We start from the raw sequence: 21,151 nt of genomic DNA, 5'->3' as shown, positions 1-21,151 counted from the left end.
CTATCTATGTGTCAGATACAAACACCCCCTTTCTCTTAACACACACACACACACACACACACACAAACACACACACACACACACACACACACACACACCCACAGTATACAGCAAATGTATCTGTGAGTATCTGTAAATGTATCTCCCCACCTTTGAGTATCAATCTACAGTATGTACAGAGTAGCCTAGGCATGTCGTGTGGTTGGTTAGTCTACCAATTTGGTCCAGACTAAATATCTCAACAACTATGAATGAACCATGAATTGCAATGACATTTAGTCAAGATATTTTTGGTCCTCAGAGGACGAAGTCTGACTTTGGGATCCCTTGACTTTCCCTCTAGCACTAGCCTAGGTTGAAATATGTATTTTTTAGTGAGATATATTATACTAGTGGATGGATTGCAATAAATGGATATCTTTTGGGGCATCCCAGTGACTTTTCATGATCCCCTCACTTATCCTCTAGCAGGGCAACATTTTCACTTATTCTAAGAAATACCATAAATTATTCCAACATGTCTGTGATAGATTGCTACAGCATTTTGTTATAGTGTTGCTAGGACGATCTATCCTGATGACTTCAGTGGTCCCCGGACTTCTCCTCTAGCTCCACCATGAGTTTGACATTTATGGCTTTAAGAGAGAACAATTATTGGAAGGGTTTTCATGTAATTTGGTATAGACATTCATGTTCCCCTCAAGATCAGTTGTAGTAACTAGATGATTTGATTTTTGCTGCTATAATACATGTAGATTCTCGGCAATTTACAGTTTTACCCATGTGAGGTTTTGGCATTTTGAGAGAGCTCTTAGAAGGATTTTGTGTTACTTCACAAAAGGATTTATGACAGCCAGTTACCCCTGGCTGCTGCAGATGTCACTTAGAGAAGGAAGCACTGCTGCTTTAACATCTCCCCTTGATTCTGTGAAACCTCTGGAAAGTAATTTTCAAGATATACAGTGAAAGAGAAGCCTTCTCTTGAGGCAGGTTGACCACAACGACAATACCCGCTCAGTCATGACTGAGGCAGAGGATCCAGTACAGTTCTGCTAGATGTCGGGGAACTGCCATACAGTCATTTTACCCACAGTGCAATTATGCAAATTAACCACTGGGCTGCCTCCTGCATGTTTAGTTCCAAGATTATTGATCAGGGCAGAGAGAGGGATTACTGATGAGACACAGAGAGGGATCAGTGTCAGGTGAGAGAGAAGTTAAAAGGAGAGAGAACATGGTTTTAATTTATTGGTTTGAATATTTCTCCATATTAAATGGATTTAGTTAGCAGGGTAGCAGCAGGCCAATATTTGTATGGACTTAATCTTTATTTTTTATGATTGTTGAATTTTCTGTTGTATTTGTTTTGTATGTTTATGCTTGTGTAAAGCATTTTGAATTACATTTGTGTCTGCATTTTGCTATATAATTTTTTACGTGCCTTTACAAAAGCCTTATAAAGCTTTACGTGGTCATAACTAATTAAGAAACTAGTCATCTTTCATTTTGATTTGATAAAATCTCATTAGAGTGGCATTGCATGTATTTATTTATGGTTAAGAAGAGGTATTTTAAGCATTTTCTTAAGTTGCTCATTCTAATGTATTTATTTATAATTCCATATGTATGAGGAAGATAACTGTTGTATTAAAACATGCTTGTCAGTAAAAAACAAGAATTTAGTTTTATGGTTTGGACAGTCTACAGATATAAATAAATATATTATAAATTATATTTCCAAGTGGTGGCAGCATGTACTTAACTGAGACCATACTCAGTTACGTGTAAAAATGAGAATTTGAGATGTGTTAGAGGTTTCTGTTGCCGGACCAAATGGCACTGACAAGGGAGTGTGACGAAAACTGTTGAAGATGGCAGCAGTCAGAAGCAATTCAGCTGCTTCTTCTAACACAAACACTGCCCCCAGATGGTTGGAAGAACACATGCTGACAGTATCCTGTCTTTTCTGTGATGAGGAAGTGAGCCAACAAGATATGTTAGAGCAATGAAAAACCGATTTAGTTTTGTACTTTGATATTTGTCCTTTAATTATGTTTTTAAGATTAATAAACTGCTTTTTCTATCCTGCTGTGTTTATAGTGTCAATAAATCAGGGCTGCATCTAATGACTATTTTAATCATGGACTCATCTGCCAGTTGTTTTCTAGATTAATTATTTGGTCTCTTATTGTCAGCAAATTGCAACCATAATTTTCCAAAACCCACAGTGACATCTTTGAATATCTTGTTTTTGTCAGACCAACAATCCAAAATCAAAATGTTTTTCATCTTCAAAATGAATAAATAAATATTATTCAGTTCTAACAAAAGTGGCTAATCAATTTCCTGATCAACTCATCGATTGATTAATGTTTCATCTCGTCAATAAATTAATTTAAACACTAATACCTCATCATTATCTTTTCACCACTACACTACTACTAATGGTATTACTACCATGAATATTTCAACAAGTGTGTTATGTGAAGGTTTTTTTGTGACAGATAAAACCCGACCAAACTATTAAAATGCTACTACTTATAATCAATACCAATATTAGATCCATCTATCTAACACATCAAAGATAAGTAAATGTAAGTTAATACTGGTTGATTGGTCTTCATCTCTTTCCAGAAAGGTAATCTCAACAAGTAATATTTTTTTCTGCAGGTACTTTGTGAATATTATGTTCTGACTGAGGGCTGAAGGCTGATAAAAAAGACAGCTGGACAGACTGCTAAATATCTCATTTTCAATCTCTGGCTGGTTTGTGTTGATCATCCATTTCTATTGCATCATGCTCTAACGCTCTGTTTTTACCATACATTTGTTTTTCTGTTCATTCTGCCCATGCTCTGCAGCTGCTGGATGCCAGGAGAACCAAGGTTTGTCCCTATGTTTGCACCACGTGTTGAGTGCACAACATAGAGTCACCTTCAGTGTGGCGTGTATTTTCAGACACCTGGCAATCCCTTTGCACCATTACAACCTCCTCTCCTGCAAACCTCTAAATGGAAGGGAATTATTTCCAGCACTTCACCCTGTCTCCTTTCCCTGTGGTCCCTCATATGTTCCTTTATAAACAATGACACTATAAAAGAGTGATTAGTTTGTTCAATTGTGTCAATCCAAAGGTGTCTGGTGCTCCATCTCCTTGTAGTACCACAAACCGTACAGCACAAGACTGCCTGTGAAGTGGGTTTGATTACAATGTAAGAATCTGTGTCCTCTCCTCTAAATCCTGATTGGGCCATTTGATGGATATTTGATTGATGTCTCTCTGGAGATATCTGCTGGAAGAAAATGTCAACAGTCAGGATCAAGCCTCTCAATCTGTGACAGAAAACCGGCCCAAACATTGTTTCCCTAAACTGAAAACCAACAACCATGCATATAAAGAAATATAACAGGCTTAATAGAGAACGTTTTTATTTGTTTTTTTATTCTGGACACACAAAATCTCACACATCATTTGACTGATTGAAAATTGATTCATAAAATCCAATAATCAATCTCTGTATCAAATGAAATTAGAAGACCTAAGGGAAAAACTGGCATGGCCATGTCAAAGTGGTCCTTCTGTCACCTTAAGATATCTGGATGAAATGTCACTCAATACATTAATTAACATTAATATAACTGCTTTGGGGTCAGGTAGTCATGGAAACATTGATTTTTCTTTTAGGAATCCAGCAGGCTAGAGGCAGTCTTGTACAAATGTAGAATCTCTTTCATATCCAAGCTAAATTGGTGTTCTAACTGAAATGTTACTTGCCTAATTGATATCAAATTAAAAATAAAATTGAATCAGGAACCATGTGAATCAGAATCAAATTAATATGGCAAACCATTGACAATTCTCAGCACTAATTAACAGTTAGTTAACATCCCTCAGTAATTCTGCTCACATGTCTAAAAACAGATGAATGAATGACATGAATAGGTGTGACAGCTGTGATTTATTTCAAGTCTAGTGTAGTTAAAAAAAGAAATTTGATTATTGTTCCAGAATAAAGAAAAAAAACCTTTCATACTTTTCTCAAATAAGACGTGTTGTCTTTTGACAATATCATTGGTTTGCAGTCTATTTGCTTTTAAAGATTGACGGTTTGGCCCGCTGTGGCATTTCTCCACAGAACTGTGTGCATTTCAGAAGTGTGTTTACATGTGGTTTCCCTATGTGAAGTGTTGTCATGAAAAGCTTAGCATTTTGTTTATGCCTAAAATTAATTTCAGTAATTGTTGAGTCTCTCTTTCAGCATCTCCAGATGACCATCCAGGCTCTGCAGGACGAGCTGCGAACACAGCGAGACCTAAACCACCTGCTGCAGCAGGAGGGCGGCAACCGCTCCGTTTCGGACCACTTCACCACTATCGAGCTGACGGAGGAGAACTTCCGTCGGCTGCAGGCTGAACACGACAGGCAGGCCAAGGAGCTCTTCTTGCTGAGAAAGACCCTTGAGGAGATGGAGTTGAGGATCGAGACCCAGAAACAGACACTCGGTGCCAGGGATGAGTCCATTAAGAAGCTGCTGGAAATGCTGCAGAGTAAAGGGCTGCCACCGGGGTCAGGCAGGGTGCATGAGGAAGAGGAGCAGGAGAGAGCCAGGCGCATTGCTGAGGCAGAGGCCCAGCTTGGACACCTGGAGGTCATTCTGGATCAAAAGGAGAAGGAGAACATCCACCTGCGAGAGGTACTAAGAGTTGTGTTGATAAAAATATATAGGACTTGTTGTACAAAAGTGAAAATAGACAGTTTGTCGTCCCTAGAGGGCAGTACTGAGTCTCTGATAATATTCTCTGTTCTGTGGCTCACATAGTAGCATATAGATTATGTAATGTTTGAACAGAAAACTGCAGAGCCCATCAGTTGCATTTAATATGCAACATGTGTTATTTGCATTTTGGGTGTGGGGTTTTCCCCAGTCTATTTTAGTCATACACTCTGTAGGCTTTCAGACGAGATTACATGAGGTTCTACTGTACATGTGCCACATAATACTGTATCTTTTCTCAAAGGAGCTGCACAGAAGAAATCAGCTGCACCAGGATCCAAGCAAAACTAAGGCCCTGCAGACTATCATAGAAATGAAAGTAAGAACCTGACTCACAACATACTGCAGCAGCTTTTAGAACCATTAGAAAATTATTCTTCAAATAATTTGTCTTCAAAATAACACTTCATGGAGTAATTCATATGTATTTAATTGGTTGTATCAAGCTACCATTCTAACTGTATGCAAACAAACAAATCATGGACGATCTGTCAATGTGTTTTATGTGTTTGTTTCACTGGCACCCACAGGCCTTGTATTATGTACACAGTTGCATGTCTAAACTAGGCCCTGGTGTGTGTTCAACTGTTCTGATTCTATTGTTGTTATTGTGATGATCATCAGCTGAGTCAATAGTAAACACACTGGCACATCTCCCCATCTCTCGCACACACACAGACACACTGCTCACAAAGCAGTTGTGTAAACATCAACAACAATCAAAATTACTGTTCAACATCACAGCTCGCTCGCAGAAGATGTGCAGCAGCCAGTCATGCCAAGCTGCATCACTCTTGTTTAATGAGTAGCAATTTCATATTAAATGTAATAGTTAACTCTTTAAACAAATTTTCACTCAAGATGTTTTGAAGACTTCTACTGTGATTAAATGATGCAAAATATATTTAAATTTGTCATGCAAGTTATAAAATGGCATCTTGGATTTCAATCATTCAATCATAACAGCAAAACAACAAGCAAAAGAATATGTATACTTTTTATGTAACGTCAGGGCTTCAAGGGAACTTAACGGACATTTAAATATTAGGAAAAACATTCATATTACATCAGAAAATATTTAAGAAGATAAGACTGCAGTTTTAGAGACCCCACCCATCACCATCAACTGTAGTTGCCTTTAGCCTTCTGCTCAAGCAAATTACATTTTACAGCCATATTACATTTTTTAAACCGATGCAGCTGCAACATGCAAATATGTACCATGCAATTATAATATTTAGATCGGTACTTGTTGTACTGCTGAATTGTACAACAAGTGTTGGATGGCTGTACACTTTGCCAGCCTCACTGCAGAGGCCTGACATCACTTCCTCAAAATAAATCATGACATCATCGCTGAGCTGACACAGCCCCTTTCACTCGGCTGGATCTGCACTGTGCAGGCCCCAGCCTTCCATCTGTGCTCCGGGATCCTGTTGATTTGCATACAGAGCGAGGGAAGACCCGCCTCCGTCTCCTGTGCTGTGCAGGAAGACCCTGCATCTCTCCCCTCTCTTCTCTCCCTCTGCTGTGTGGATGCTGATGCTGAAGCACGAATAATCCTCCCGCCCCGACTCCCTTACATCCCTCCCGCCCTCTCCTCCTCACTCACCAGAGACTGTGCACAGTATATAGCCTGCCTGCTGCTACCATGGAAACAGGTGTGGTTGTTTATGACAGCGAGAAGGCAGTATGCAGGGAGATAGATAGAAAGAGATACACACAGAGGCAAGGAATAAGAAATTAAGACCAAGATTTACTGACCAGGTCGATGTACCAGTGATTACATGCGGATGGAATAAAATCGTCCTCCTTTGAAGGTACGGTGTCTTGTATCTATTGCAGCAATGTTAGTTCATTTATGTTTGCCTTGTAACATGGAGAGGTAAGATGCAGCGCCAGGGCGAAGTGCATGTACATGTGCAGTGCTCATGCATTAACTCCTCAGATCCTTTCTTTGTGGATAGTCTATCATTTGTCATTACGATATATTTCCCATGTTTCTCTGCAGCGGGCTGTGACTGACCCTGCTAATGGCCACAAGTTCATAAGTTCAGAGCCACTTGGAGAAAAGAAGGAGACACAAAAGAGAGAAAGGCAGGAAGGAACAAGGTTGTTTGATGCTCTGTTGGAGAGGGAGATGGACCATGGCTAATGTTAAAGACGTTGTATTATTTATTTAAAAAGCTGTGAAGCTTAAGCTGCACTCACAGTCACAGTCCAGAGACTGGATTCTGCATTGATCTGCAAGCAACTACAGCGAACGCTAAGGCTTGTTACTTTTCTTCCTGTCGCTTTGCACATTTCTCTCTGGTTCTAGCTGATCTCTCCATGCTGGATGTGTGCTCAATATTTTCCAATGGTGATTAATCCTCTGAGTGGCTGCAAGGAGCTGGATAGAAAGCTTCTGGTTTCACCGAAAAATACTGCACTTGCTCTTAGCTACATCAAAGAGCTTCTGCCAGTCTCGTTTAGTTTCTCTTTATCTTTTAGTTTTTCTGTCTCATTTGGACTCTCATCTCTGATTCAGGTTTATTTGCAGCATTCAAATTGTGGACATGCCAGTCTGGATTTTGAGGTGTGTCTCCTCTGCCTGTTTGTGTGCAGGACACCAAAATTGCCTCTCTGGAGCGCAACATTCGGGATCTGGAGGATGAGATCCAAATGCTGAAGGCGAACGGCTTACTGAACACAGAGGACAGAGAGGAGGAAATCAAACAGATGGAGGTCTATAAGAACCACTCTAAGTTTATGAAGAACAAGGTAGATACCGTCTGCACCCTGCATGAAAGACAGATCCTGTGAAAAAATGGCTGAAAAAAAACACAATTGAGTTGGATGGAGTACAGATAGACCACTGCAGAGAGGAGAATACTAAATGAAGCCGATGTGTCTCTTAATTTAGCTGCTTTAGCATTTAGTGTCATCAGCAAAGTGTCCTGTTGGCAACTATTGCTGTTTTTTTTTTCAAGAGCTCAGTGTCAAGAATACCAAAAAGGCAAAATCAGCAAACACATGCTGCTAATAAAATAATCAACTTTTCCTTAATTACACACAACAGTTTTGATTTACATTCTGTTCAAAGAGTGAAGTCTACGTCTGCCCAGTTAGAGTAATAGATTCGGTTTCATTAGACCAACATCACCTGCTGTAGTTTTCAGACCAGTCAGTGTTTCTATCAGTCAATGCTCCATGATTTCATCATAACTTGTGTTTTAGTAGTAAGATTTACACTGCCAAGATAGCAGTGGAGCTACCTGAAATCTGTGATCACGTCAAGGTGTACAGCCGCTCTCTGGGGCTTGTATGTCTCTTTGGACTCTGTGTTTACATACCGCTCCTCACTTTAGTCAACAAGGCGTAGACCAGCCACAGTTTTGTTATTCTATTTTTAGACCTGTTTTCATCATTCATGAATAGAGTTGATGTATAATATATGATGAATGCAGGGGAGTTGGTCCAACTTAATTTTTAATGAAAGAATGCATTGATTAAAATAGTGCAAAAGCCATACTGACTGTTTGGTAAAAAGAGGTTTCCCACTCTTTTTTTCTGTCACACACACACACACGCGCGCACACACACACACACACACACAAATGCAAGTGTGCTGTGATGGTAAAACATTACATTTCTCGTGCAAATGGTTGTTTCACATGTCCGTAGATTGACCAGCTGAAGCAGGAGTTGTCAAAGAAGGAGTCAGAGCTTCTGGCTCTGCAGACAAAACTAGAAACCCTCAACAACCAGAACTCAGACTGCAAACAGCATATCGAGGTGCTCAAAGAGTCTCTTACTGCCAAGGAGCAACGTGCTGCCATCCTGCAAACAGAGGTAACACGAAAAAACCTTAACTTGTTTGTACACATACCATGAAAAAGTCTAACAATACACTGTCTCACAAGCCTTTTCATACTCCAAGTCAAACAAATAATAGGCTTGCCTTGAGCCTCAATTACAGTCAAGTCCACATTATGTAAAATTCTTTTATTTAAAGTAGACTCACTACAGTGTGTGTTTTTGTTGTCATGTGTCAGGTGGATGCTCTACGTCTGCGACTGGAGGAGAAAGAATCCTTCCTAAACAAGAAAACCAAGCAGCTGCAGGACTTGACGGAAGAGAAGGGCACTCTCGCAGGAGAAATCAGGGACATGAAGGACATGCTTGAGGTTAAAGAAAGGAAGATCAATGTCCTGCAAAAGAAGGTTAGAATCAGAGTTGAAGAAAGCCTTCCCATGTAGTATGTAGAGAGGGATAAAAGGAGTTTTAAAGTTAAAGGGTGGGAATACAAACAAAGGAAAATGTTAGAAAAAATGTCCAAACCATTCACTCAGCATACTCTGAGTTATTGTTGGAATATTTATCGGTTACACCAAACTATGGTGTAGTTGGAGGTCTACGTTGGTCTACTCCAGATGTAATTTGAAATTTAAAATAAGCAATGGAGCAAGTTGTTTTGTCAGAGTCTTGTGTCCTGGACTAAACCAGTCACTCTGTGAAAATACAAAGCAAGAGTGGTTATTAAGAGTGAGAGAGTGTATTTTGCTCTCAGTACCATGGGGGAAAGTGTCCATAGAAAGACAAGCAAGAAGATATTTCTGCCTCACTGGCTCCAGTGTGTGTGTGTGTCTGTGTGTGCTATAAATACTCACAGAGTGTTACTCCCTTTCTCACACTGACCTTCTTACCCATTCCATTTGCTTTTTTTCTCTCATCTCTTGTTCTACCACACCTCCTATCCCTGATTTTATCTCTTGCTGTTGTCTCTTGGGATTTCTAAATCTTTGTTTTCTCCTGATGTGGTTATTTGGTTTAGTTTCTCTGTTGTGTCAATCATATAATACTGTAAATGAGATAAGTGCACACAGTCACTGTCTTTAAATAGTTGTGTTTTACATTCTCATGTAATGCACAATTCCTGATTTCTCACAGATTTTATATTCCGTTCTACTCTTTATTCTACTTCTTAAACTGTTTTTAGTTTTGAAGTTTTTCTTGAAATGGAAAATGCTTTGTTGTAAAGCCCCAGCACATCTATGAACATGAACATGACGTTGTCTGTAGAGGGTATTAATCCTCAAAGACTTTTGTAATCTTCAAGTCCAGCTATTACACCAACTGATCTGGTACACATACTGCTCTGCTTGTGAGATCATGCTTCTTTGCTTTTTCCTCTCCACTGCCCTGCCTTTGTAAGATTGAGAACCTGCAGGAGCAGCTGCGGGACAAGGACAAGCAACTTGGGAACCTGAAAGACAGGGTTAAGTCTCTGCAGACAGACTCCAGTAACACAGACACTGCCCTGGCCACCCTGGAGGAGGCTCTGTCAGAGAAGGTATGGTAAAGCATCATTGCATTACAATGGATGCAATGAGTTTTCACAGTGGGGATGCGAACAGCCGCTGCCTGACTAAATCATTTTTCCTCTTTGGTAGGTACTTTTAATGAGAGCATACAGTAAGTGTATGTCCCACTCAAGGCTGGCAGTAGCTAGGGGCTAGAGTGGGCTCAGCCCACCCAAATGTGCATCTTGCCCACCCAATCAAATGTTAAGAAAATGTGTCCAGCCAATGGAAAGAAATAGCACAGAAAAATACCAGTACAGTTTCTAGCTTCTGATTGGCCAAAGACTGCCTCCAAAGACGCCCTGTGCCCAGAGCCCGGCCCCTCTTCTTGTGGTGTTTTGGCACAAATACACAGAGCTTTGAATCTTCCAAACAGGACTCTGTGTCTGTCAGATGGTCTGAAGGAGATACCATACAGTGTCAGCAGAGCAATAACATCCTGCACAACAGACTATTAGGGCAGGTGTAATTTTTGATAAGTTATATTTTAAATCTGCAGAAACTTTTGAAAATGAGCAGACATTTTTTTTTACTGAAAAACATGAGCTACTAAATAAAAAATGTATAATGTGTGTGTGTGTGTGTGTGTGTGTGTTAGGAGAGGATAATAGAGCGTTTAAAGGACCAAAGGGAGAGGGAAGACAGAGAACGTCTGGAAGAAGTAGAGTCCTATAAGAAGGATAACAAGGATTTGAAGGAGAAGGTCAACAGCCTGCAGATAGAATTAACAGAGAAAGAGGTCAGTGATTATGCATGGAGCAAAGATATGTTTTTGAAAGCGTGTATAGGGTGGGTCTACAAGGCTGTATATTGTACACATGGTGTGCCTGTATTTCCTCCTTCTTTCAGTAGGCCTTTATATGACATTTAAGCTGTGGCACTATGCCGTAGTAAGACCTCCTGATTTGAACCTGTGCTAACTGTCTGTACTGTCTGTCTACCTGCAGTCCAGTCTCATCGATTTAAAAGAACATGCTTCATCCCTGGCATCCTCTGGCCTCAAGAAGGATTCAAAGCTCAAGTCACTGGAGATCGCCATTGAGCAGAAAAAAGAGGAGTGTAGTAAGTTGGAGACGCAGTTGCAGAAGGTAGGTGTGCGTTTCACAGAGAAGAATTACTTATCAGGAAATTGTGTAGATTTTGAGAAACAGATATTTGCTCATTTTGAACCTAGATCCATATTTAGTATTTAGCTATAAAAATAATTCACATATTACATAGTTCTTATTCAGGGCACACACAAAAAAAATATTAATAAAATATTTAAGAAAAACTTTTCAACTGAAAGCATTAGGAAATTATTATCCTGTTTCAAACATACAAATATATGCTTTATGGTTGTTATGAAATAGGAAAAAGGTCCAGGATAGAAATGGCCTATTTTAGTTGCCCTTACACTTTAATTTGTCATGATAGATGCTTTAATTCAGACTGAACTTTGGAGAGCTTGTCTGCCCGGAGTGAAGACTGTAAAGATGTCCCTCATTGTAATTGCACTGAACAATCGATAAAAACCAAAGCTTGTTTGTCCACTGTGAAGAAAATAATTGGCTCACTGTGTGTCCAGCGCACACTTGGATGGAGACTATCAAGTAGTTATAGACTTCAGAAAGTGTGAACTATTCCTTTTATTCTTAGTGTGAGAAAAAGTTTGGTGTTTTTTCACATATTTTGCAACTCCTGCATTATGTGTTATTTTCATGGAGGACAATTCGGACATGACTAATCTCAAATTACTCAACAGAACACACTTTTTGCCATTATGCATATATATACATATATATACTGTATATAACAAAGTGAAAAACTGTGAAAAACCATTGTTCTTTATTAAGCTAATTCCTTATCTGTAAATATCACTGTAATCCCGACTGAACCCAAAGCGTGAACCTGCCTTATATAAAACACCGTTAATTAGGATAATGGCTACCATCATGCTTTCTCTCCTGTAACGGGCTGCACTGCACTGCTTGTTAGGCTGCTGCAGGGGCGGACAGTCCATTAAATACCCTCCTCCGCCTCCTCCTACTCCATAACCCCCAGACTATCCCTGTGTCTGTTCCTCTACGTTTGTCAGTTATGTGTTGCCCTTAACATGTAACAACATGTGCTGTACTGAGACTATGTTACTGCTCTGTCAAACATGTATTGTAACATGTGATGCTGCTGTTCTCTCCTGTCTACTAAACTAAATCCTAACTCTCCTGCCCCATTCCCTTCCTCAACCCCTTCGTTTGCAATGTAGCAAGCTGAGCAGCTATTCAGTCACATGAACAATCCTGTAAGTCCCTCTCTTGAGCTTTCTGAGGCACATATTGAAAGCATGAGGACCACTGATAACTTATTGAAACATGCTAGATGGTGATTATGCCAGCCCCCAGCACAGGTTCTTATTTCACCCACCTAGCCACCCAGATGCATGTTGATCATTGCACTGTACTAATGTAATGGTTCTTATACTGCACCCTGTGCAATGTACTCATCCTGCCACTGTTTGTGAAACGTGGTGAAAAGTTTATTCTGAACTTTATAATTGTGGCTCTGTAGTTGGTTTGTCTGTAATGACATTAACTACAAAATGTTTTTTCCTTATCCTAACCCTGGCACATTAGAGAAAAAAGGTTCTGCACACATACTTCCAATACAAGAATTTAAAGATGAGGCAAAGTTTTCCATCAATAGACCGTCATTAGATGTGTGATCTCCCAGAGCTAACACCTGTGTTTTGTCATGCAAGTACACATGGGAAATGCAGCTCACAATTTTAGTTCTAGAGGCCCAAATTCATATTGAGCATCAATCATTTCCCAAAGGCTACTCAGATACTGTACAGTATGTAATATAGGATAAAGGTCATGGCCTGGGGTTGACTTCCAGTTTCTCATTTCTTTTTACACCTACATCCCTGGAATGAACTGTGAAGCCAAAACTTTCCCATCTTTTCCTCTAGTTACTGTTACTGTCAAGTCATGATTTAAATATTTTCAAGGGATGCACTTTTATCAATGTTTAAAGCTGATAGCTGAAGCATTTGATATTTTTCTCATTTGTATCACTGATGCTTTTTTGTGGAGCTTAATGAAGTCGCAGGTGCAAAACAAGAAACGCTTTATTTATCCTTAGGTAATTTATTTTCATACTTTTATGAATAAAGACAATATATCAAAGAAACAGTGGATAAATCAATACAGAAAGAAATCAGGAGAACAAAATAATGAAAAAACGAAAGCCATTATGCAGTGGAGTTCCTACAACCAAGCGCATACTTTAGACTCCTTTTGTAGCATAATGCTCACATCAAAATCCACATTTAAACCCACAGGCTGAATGGAGTCAAATGTATCTTTCCAATAACATATTTTTGATGTATAAAATAACTCTTTGTATATTTACAATTTGAATCACTGAGAAAAATCTCCCACAAGTTAGATCCTAACATCTCTCCTCATGCTTAAAATATGAAACTTATTTTAGCTGACAGATTTTCTTGGTCCCTGTTTCTTCTGTTTCTCCATTCTGTTGACTGACAATCACAAAGACTGTGCAGTTTTGTTGGGTTTGCATGACATGGTCGACCTTTGTTGCATGTTGTCACTGTCAGTGTTGCCACGCTTTTCCTTCGTCTCAGTGTGGTGCGGTTAGCTGAGGTAACAGCCGTGGTCTGAGATCTCTGCAGTGTTTTGGTGGATGCTCTCTGGCTCTGTACAACTCTTGCACTTTTGCGACTTGTGTTGACATGTGTGGCTGCATATTGTCTAGAGGGTGATGTGTACCACTGTAATGTACTTCATGGAGAGCTACAAACTGTTGCAACAATGGCGAGATTACTGAGCAGTAAAGCATTGATTAGTTTGTGACAGATAAGCAAAGATGCAGGATCATGAGTTAGCATTTCACTGCCATTGATGTATTGGATTGCTGCACAATCCTACACATACACAGTCCTGTATTCTGCATACTTGCCAAGTGTGCCAAGTGACTGGGAGTCTCAGAGGGCTGTTAAATGGAGCTAAATAATAGCTCTGTTGAAGCTAATGAGCCAGCACCAGTAATGATGCCCTTGGCTTGTCCACAACATTTTACTCTGCTTTATTTATTCAGAAAGAGAGCGAGAGAGCAAGGGGAGTGGTTAATATAAGACATTGATGGATTGCAATGTACTGTATGTATCTCTCTTCCATGGGCAGTAAAACACTCTGTGCTGTAGTGCATGGTTGTGTTGATATTATAATGTTAATGGAGTGTATCTTTGGGTGTGTGCATGTCTGTTTGTTTGTGTCTTTCCGTGGCACGTGGATTCAGAAAGCCCATGAGGTGGAGCTGCAGTCCGGCCCCAGAGGGAACCCGGAGTACGTGGACCGAGTGAAGCTGCTGGAGAAGGAGGTGACCTACTACAAGGACGAGGCCAACAAGGCTCAGACGGAGGTGGAGAGACTCCTGGACATTCTGCGAGAGGTGGAGACTGAAAAGAATGACAAGGACAAGAAGATCGCTGAGTTGGAAAGGTAATTGAATCTGATTGTCACAACAAGTTAGTTCAAGTATTCAAAGACATATTAACCTTTGGTTTACACTGGTGTGAGTACTCCCTTTCATCATAAAGTATATATTGTCTAGTACTATTGTTACATATACTAAATAATGAGTGCATGTGTTGTGTTTGGAACACACTTTGGAAGAATTGTTGCTTTACTACATTACATTAGTTTTGGCAGACACTTTTGCCCAAAGCTACTCACAGAAAGTTCATTCAAACTTGATAGGAAGACAAACTATGAGTAAAAAAAAATTGTCAGCTCTGGACCAAGAGATACATATAAACATACAACATAGAACATAACAAGATACAGCAAAGAGAGAAACCCACACATGAGAAGAAAAAACATAAAGATTCTTTTTTCTATCGTCATATATCCAGATAGATGTTGTAACCAGATACAGTAGATGTCGTAAATGGGATGAACTGGTTTATCAATGTAAACTCTTTCACTTACTCCTTACTCTGTAAAAGTTGTGAGCTTATGTTAGATGTGATATAAAAACACAAGTACCACTCAGTCTCCCCCTAGATGTAGGCGGTCAAACTGATTTTAGTTAACAGACCACATAAATAAAGCTGGTGGCCTCATCAGCTCTTGGCTCACCTCTTAGTGCAGTTTGTGGCTCAGAGTCTCTACATTGGAAGCAGCTTTTGGCTTGGTATGATAATGGAGGAGACCATCGTCATTCAACTGGAATGAATTTAAACTGATGAGACAAAGACTGTGTGGACTGAGTCAGAAAGACACATGAGCCCTGTCTGCCAATAACAGCCCCTTGTCCTTGCCCTGCAATTTAAAGAGTCCCAGACCCACCACTTAAAACAAGGTCTGTTGTTCCTTTCCAGCTAATTATTAAGGGGCCTTTTCGTTTCTGTGTCATTCTTATTTGTTAGTGGTGTTTGAGTAATTAAGTGTTCTTGTCCTTTTTTGCCATCTATACCCTCTTTTTTCTGTCCCTTTCCTCTTTCTATCTTCTGTTTCATGCCCACCTGTTCCTTCACCCTTTGCCATTGATCATTTTCAACTTTGGTCTCAAATCTCATTTTTTCTTCCCTTTCTCCAATCCGATTCGGTTTTTAAAATCTCTTCTCCATCTCCCATGCAACTTCTTTCCTGTTGTGCTGATACCAGCCCCCCTCAATCTGCCCCTCGCCCCACCCCTCGTCCCGGTGGCAGAGCCCCCCCTGACCCACTCCCTTCTGTTTCCACTGCCCCCCAACAGATAGGGGGCATGGTGTGGGATTTCCTGGGAAAGTGAGTGCTCTGCCCTGGCACTTCAGCTCGGATGTGTGGTTAAAGTCTCCAAATGCAACTGCTGCAACTGCATCTGGTTTCACCTGTGTGCCTGGGTCTGCCTGCTGTCTGAAGGATCCACGTATCTTTGTATCAGAGGGGCAGGCTCTGTATTTAGGCTGGGATGTTATTGCTGCACTCATAGACATGATACAAAGATCCCTGGATGGATTCCTGGTTTGCTTTTATTTGTGCTGCATGTGTTTGCTCGGCCAGCTCAGGAGTAAAAAACTTCAGGTCATAACTTTTGCAATATTTGTACAGATGCTTATATATTATGTGGTGTTCCTTTGATTTAGAGTAGACGTAACTTCATGTTGGGGTTCCTGTTGTGTTTGTGTAGTGATGCATGGTAAAGTCACACAATTAAACCAATCGCGCCAAGGATGTCGCAAACTAGCAACCACATTTTATTTACACTGTAAAAGAGCCCCAAAATTTGTACTTGTATACTACAAACAAATATTGTAAATACTACACAATATACTGCATTAGAAGCAGTTTTCTTGGCGTGATTTTCCCAATTGCTCATGCTTTTTTCATCAATTTTAGTTGACTGTATTGTACTTTTTGTCGCTCAGTGTCCAAGTGTTGAAATATCTTAGAGCACATATGCACAATAACGCACTTACAGACAGACATACATGTTTGTGTGTATTTTTGTGGTGTTGGCTGTTTTTTTGAAACTTATTTAGTTTCTGTTCTTAAAGCTGTGGCTTCCTCCTGCCATGAGCATGCTTCCCCTGCTCATTCAATCCACCCATCTGCCCACCTCACCCCAAACCACCCTCATCCTCTGTAACTTTCACCTTCTAATCACACTCACCAGTAACATCACCTGACAGCCCGTCTCTCTTCTAGTGTTCTTTTCCTGGTGCCCACCTTCCTGCCCCACCACGCCCTGCTTAGCTTGCTCTACCAGATACTAAAGGGAAATGATCAACCTAGTGGCCTGCATGAATAGGGCTGCTGTGCTCCAGGTCTACACGCTCTCTGTGAGTGAGATGCTGTAGTAGGTAGGGTCAGTACTGAACCCTCCATCTGGAAGTGTGTAAGTTCAGTTGGGTCTCTTCTGTTTGAAAAACCCTGCATCCATAACTAATTCTCTCACTAGCTCACTCTTTTTCCCGGTCAAACCCCTTTTGGCTATCCTCTCCTTTTGCTCGGCACTCAGACCTGTCCTTCTCCTTTTTTCCCTGCTGACTTTTGCCTGTCTGACTGCATGTCTGCCATTCCCAGGCTTGCCAGCAGATGCACATGGTTCCTTGTTTTCAGAGAAGGTGCATCCTGCATTAGCTGTGTCAGGCTGCAGAGCAGCGGCTGTCACAGGCGCCTCTGTTATCTCCCATGTTGTTTGTCGATGAACACACTGTGATCTCCTCTGGGTCGTCTGTATTGTTTTTGTGGTTGCTTCTTTATTTGGTTCTAATGTCTCTTTTTTGTTTTACTTTTTCCTTTGTGTGCTCTTGTCTGCTGCTTCCAATGTCTCCTTCACTTGTCCTGTCATCCCCTTCTCTTCTATCTCTTCCTCTCCCCATCTGCAGTTTAGCTCCCAGGTAAGTTATGCCCCTCTCCCCCAGTGCGCACCCATCTCTACCTTTATCCATCCTAACTCTGGTGCTTGAATCTGTGAGTCATTTCAGCAATGTCATGTTACATAACATGAAGCTATCAATTCATCTGTGATACTCATGTATTTTTGCTGTCCTGGTAATCTGATTGGTAACATTTTGAAATTAGACATGATTGTCCATTACACTACACTTGTTCTCCTTGTTTGTGTTTCATGTTTTTGTTGTGATATATGGGAATGTATTGTACCATGCTCACACATCTAATTACTTCCTAACATTATTGCCCCAAAAGATAAATGGTACAGCAACTACAGAATGGAATTCAGCATGGATTATTTGCATGGAAATGCTCTTAAATTGGTGTGTTTTTTACAGACAAGGAGGCAAAGACCTGACTAAGAAGGGTCCAAATATCAAACTGGGACCACAAGGGGACAAGAAAGGCTTAGGACAAGACCCTCGTAAGGACAGCTCCATGGACAGTGGCCACCATGTAAAGGTGCGAATTTACTCTTGAGAAATACACTTAGTCGCCGGTTTATTTTAACCTTCATTAAGATTTGGATTTATTGTAGGACTTTTGTGTTGGACTGCATTAGTTTTAGCTGAGAATATTTATTAATGTCTACATGTCTATATCTGTGTGTCTTATTTATACATTTGGTGTGTGGACACATACAATGCAGTTGGAAGAGCTGATGAACACGCTGGAAAGGACAAGGCAGGAGCTGGATTCAACCAAGCAGCGTCTCTCCTCAACACAGCAGTCGCTGCAGGAGAGGGACGGCCACCTCACCAACATGAGACAGGAGCGCAGGAAACAGCTGGAGGAGATACTGGAGATGAAGTTAGTGCCATCCTGACAATTGATATCAGCCTCACTAACTTTTAATTATCTTGGTGTGTTGCTAACTAAAGCATGGATTAATTTTGTTGTAATTTTGGTCACAAGAGTTTTATTTGCACTTAAACAGCATTTGACATTGATTTAGTTAAAGTTACTATGTTTAACTTTTCAATGTTTCTGAAACTGCGTAATTTTTCATCGGATGATCATAAATGATCTGTAACATCAAGTACACTGAGGGTAAAGAGTAAAAAGAGTAGAGTAAAAAGAATGCTATTTTAAATAGTTTTTATTAGTGCCTCTGCCAGGGTCCAATTTTCTACGCAAAGTCACATAAAGATTCACGGCAGGCAAACCAGCTCTAAGTCACACATTCTGATGGGTCACAGATTTCGGCGTAACACCAAAAAAGCCTGTGTAATCCAGCCAGGTAAAGGGTAGCAGGAGATATCTTTATGTTGGCCTAATTGTTTTTTTGTTTTATTTTAGAAGTTATGTGTTGTAGTTATGGCGAATACTGGGGCAAGGCCATGACTGAAAAAAAGGAAAGGTTTAATTTCTTTTCAGTCCATGTTTGTGTTGGCCTTTTTATTGTCCCACTGTACTTGTGTGACGCGTCCTTGGGTTTCATGAAAATGCGCTATATGAAGTTATTATTACGTTGGTTGCTACAACAATCTCTTAATGCTTCGGCTCCTGGCACAGTGACAGTGATCCCCGCTTAGCTCATGATCCATTCAAAGTAGACTAAGTTACCGTTACACTTTTAATACAACAGTGCATCTAAAACGTATTCTCTTATTGTAAACAAATGATTTGCTGTCTAAACAAAAGACTCATTGCAAAAACCTGACCTCCCTGTACCGCTGACTCAGTAATTTACAGTGAGTAATACAGCAATGTAAGAAAAGATCTTTACGACAGAAAGTATGGGAAAAACACTACCTCTTAAATTGCTCATCTTATGCTTTAAGGCTTTTTCCCTTTAGTTTGTGTTATATATCTTTTTTGCATGTTACAGTTTTACAAAGTGAAAAGCCCAAAGTCCACCCCAAAGGCATTTACCATCTCCTACTGAAAACTGAAAACAGCTCTATAGTAGTCCAGCCTTTACTTCTGTGACGAACGTGAATCAGTTTGTAACACACGTAATAATGCTCGCCTAGCTGCTAGCATGGCATGCCCTCATGCTCTGGTTCTGTCTGGGTAGCAGTCCTTATTTAGGTACTGTGCATGTGCATGTGCGACAACAAAAGTGTGATGTCTCACTCTGGAGCTCAAACAGAGCGCTCAACACAGGGTGAAAAGAGGAGAAACAAAGTAATATGGTATTTTTTTAAATTAAACAATGTAAACCTTTTCTGAACCTCTAAATACAATTATGAACCTGAAAATCTGCATAATATGAGCACTTTAAATTGAAGTGTTTTAGTAATGGGATGGCTTAACTACATACCATTTCTTTAATGTTGTTCCTATTTTATAGAATATAAATGCTGATGCCATAAGGTTTTTTTTCCTCAGGCAACAAGCTCTGCTGGCAGCCATCAGTGAGAAAGATGCTAATATTGCACTGCTGGAACTCTCGGCCTCCAATAAAAAGAAGACCCAGGAGGAGGTGCTGGCCCTCAAAAGGGAGCGGGACAAACTGATGCACCAGCTCAAACAACATGTTAGTACTGCGGCTCTTTGTCAAGGAAAATTCTGTCGGCACTGTAGCTGATTGCCAAGACAACATTGATCAAAAAGAAAAATGTAGCTGCAGTTAGCCCTTTTTTCCTTTTCATCACACATGGCCACTGATCATTTTTGCTAGTTCAGTTTTTCCCCAAATGTGTCTCTTTCTGCTGTTTGAGTCAGAGCTGCTTCTATGGGCAAGTCAAGTCTAACTCATTCCACACAGGTCCATGTCAAGTTACACTGTCTCATTTGCAAATTGCCAAGTATCTCTTTTCTTGCCATTAACATGACACCTATTATGAGCTTTAATAGTTTCCTATCAAGGCAGTGTTCATGTGCATAACTGAGGTCAAATCCATTCAGTGCAGAGGCCTAAAAATTGAATATTCAAGGTGTGTGTACCAAGTCCAAATTTGAGTCTTGAGTGTTTTTGCTTTCAAGTCGTGTCAGGTCTTCAAGGAAGTGTCAAGTCTTAAATAACTTTAAAAAGAAGATACTGAGGTATCTTGTCTGATTCACTATGGAAGATTGTTCTACTACACTGTGAGTTTATCGGCTGCTGGCTGTAACTTCGTATTTAGTGTACAGATGTAAGAGTATCTATCAATAGTGAATGAGCTTATATTCCAAAGTGTTGAACTTTTCCTTTAATTGTGTATTTTCTAAACAAAATCACAATGACCTTCAAAGTGACTACAAAGATGAACTCACAGATGAAGTCTGAGAAAAAAAGAAAAGTATAAAACCTTAGTTCTGGTTTCATGACTATTGCACTGGATTCTATCACGTTGTTAGGTGTTACTGTTCAACGTCAACCAACATGTACTGAAAATATTTGCTTTATCCCATCATAAATGTTCCCATCCCATCTTTTGATGTTCTTTTTAACAGCTGCAGATCATCATGCACTAACCAGTTTCCTCTTTCTAAAGACACAAAGCAGAATGAAGCTGATAGCCGACAACTATGAAGATGAGCAATATCATCCACACGGTCCTCACCACCCCCAGCCTCAGCCTCCACATGCTCAGCCTCAACCTCAGCCCCAGCCTCAGCCTCAGGCCCAGCCCCAGCCGCAGTACCCCCACGCTCCCCA

At 40.3% G+C, this 21,151-nt stretch overlaps 1 protein-coding gene across 1 annotated transcript in view; it reads left to right on the top strand.

Moving 5' to 3' along the window:
- The window catches only part of LOC117943421 (ERC protein 2-like), a 37,260-nt gene that overhangs the window by 11,231 nt on the left and 4,878 nt on the right, over positions 1-21,151 (top strand). The window contains exons 3-18 of the mRNA XM_034869534.1: positions 4,260-4,694; positions 5,020-5,094; positions 7,383-7,538; positions 8,442-8,609; positions 8,813-8,980; positions 9,973-10,110; positions 10,719-10,859; positions 11,068-11,208; positions 14,423-14,625; positions 15,793-15,915; positions 16,030-16,036; positions 17,251-17,510; positions 17,904-18,027; positions 18,215-18,375; positions 19,900-20,047; positions 20,988-21,064. Of these exons, the coding sequence (XP_034725425.1) occupies positions 4,260-4,694; positions 5,020-5,094; positions 7,383-7,538; positions 8,442-8,609; positions 8,813-8,980; positions 9,973-10,110; positions 10,719-10,859; positions 11,068-11,208; positions 14,423-14,625; positions 15,793-15,915; positions 16,030-16,036; positions 17,251-17,510; positions 17,904-18,027; positions 18,215-18,375; positions 19,900-20,047; positions 20,988-21,064 (2,525 nt within the window). The remainder of the gene's footprint in view (positions 1-4,259; positions 4,695-5,019; positions 5,095-7,382; positions 7,539-8,441; positions 8,610-8,812; positions 8,981-9,972; positions 10,111-10,718; positions 10,860-11,067; positions 11,209-14,422; positions 14,626-15,792; positions 15,916-16,029; positions 16,037-17,250; positions 17,511-17,903; positions 18,028-18,214; positions 18,376-19,899; positions 20,048-20,987; positions 21,065-21,151) is intronic.

Source organism: Etheostoma cragini, chromosome 4, assembly GCF_013103735.1.
Source record: "Etheostoma cragini isolate CJK2018 chromosome 4, CSU_Ecrag_1.0, whole genome shotgun sequence".
Lineage (NCBI taxonomy): Eukaryota > Metazoa > Chordata > Actinopteri > Perciformes > Percidae > Etheostoma > Etheostoma cragini.
The sequence above is the reverse complement of the archived record's forward strand: the minus strand, read 5'-3'. Positions and strand labels throughout refer to the sequence as shown.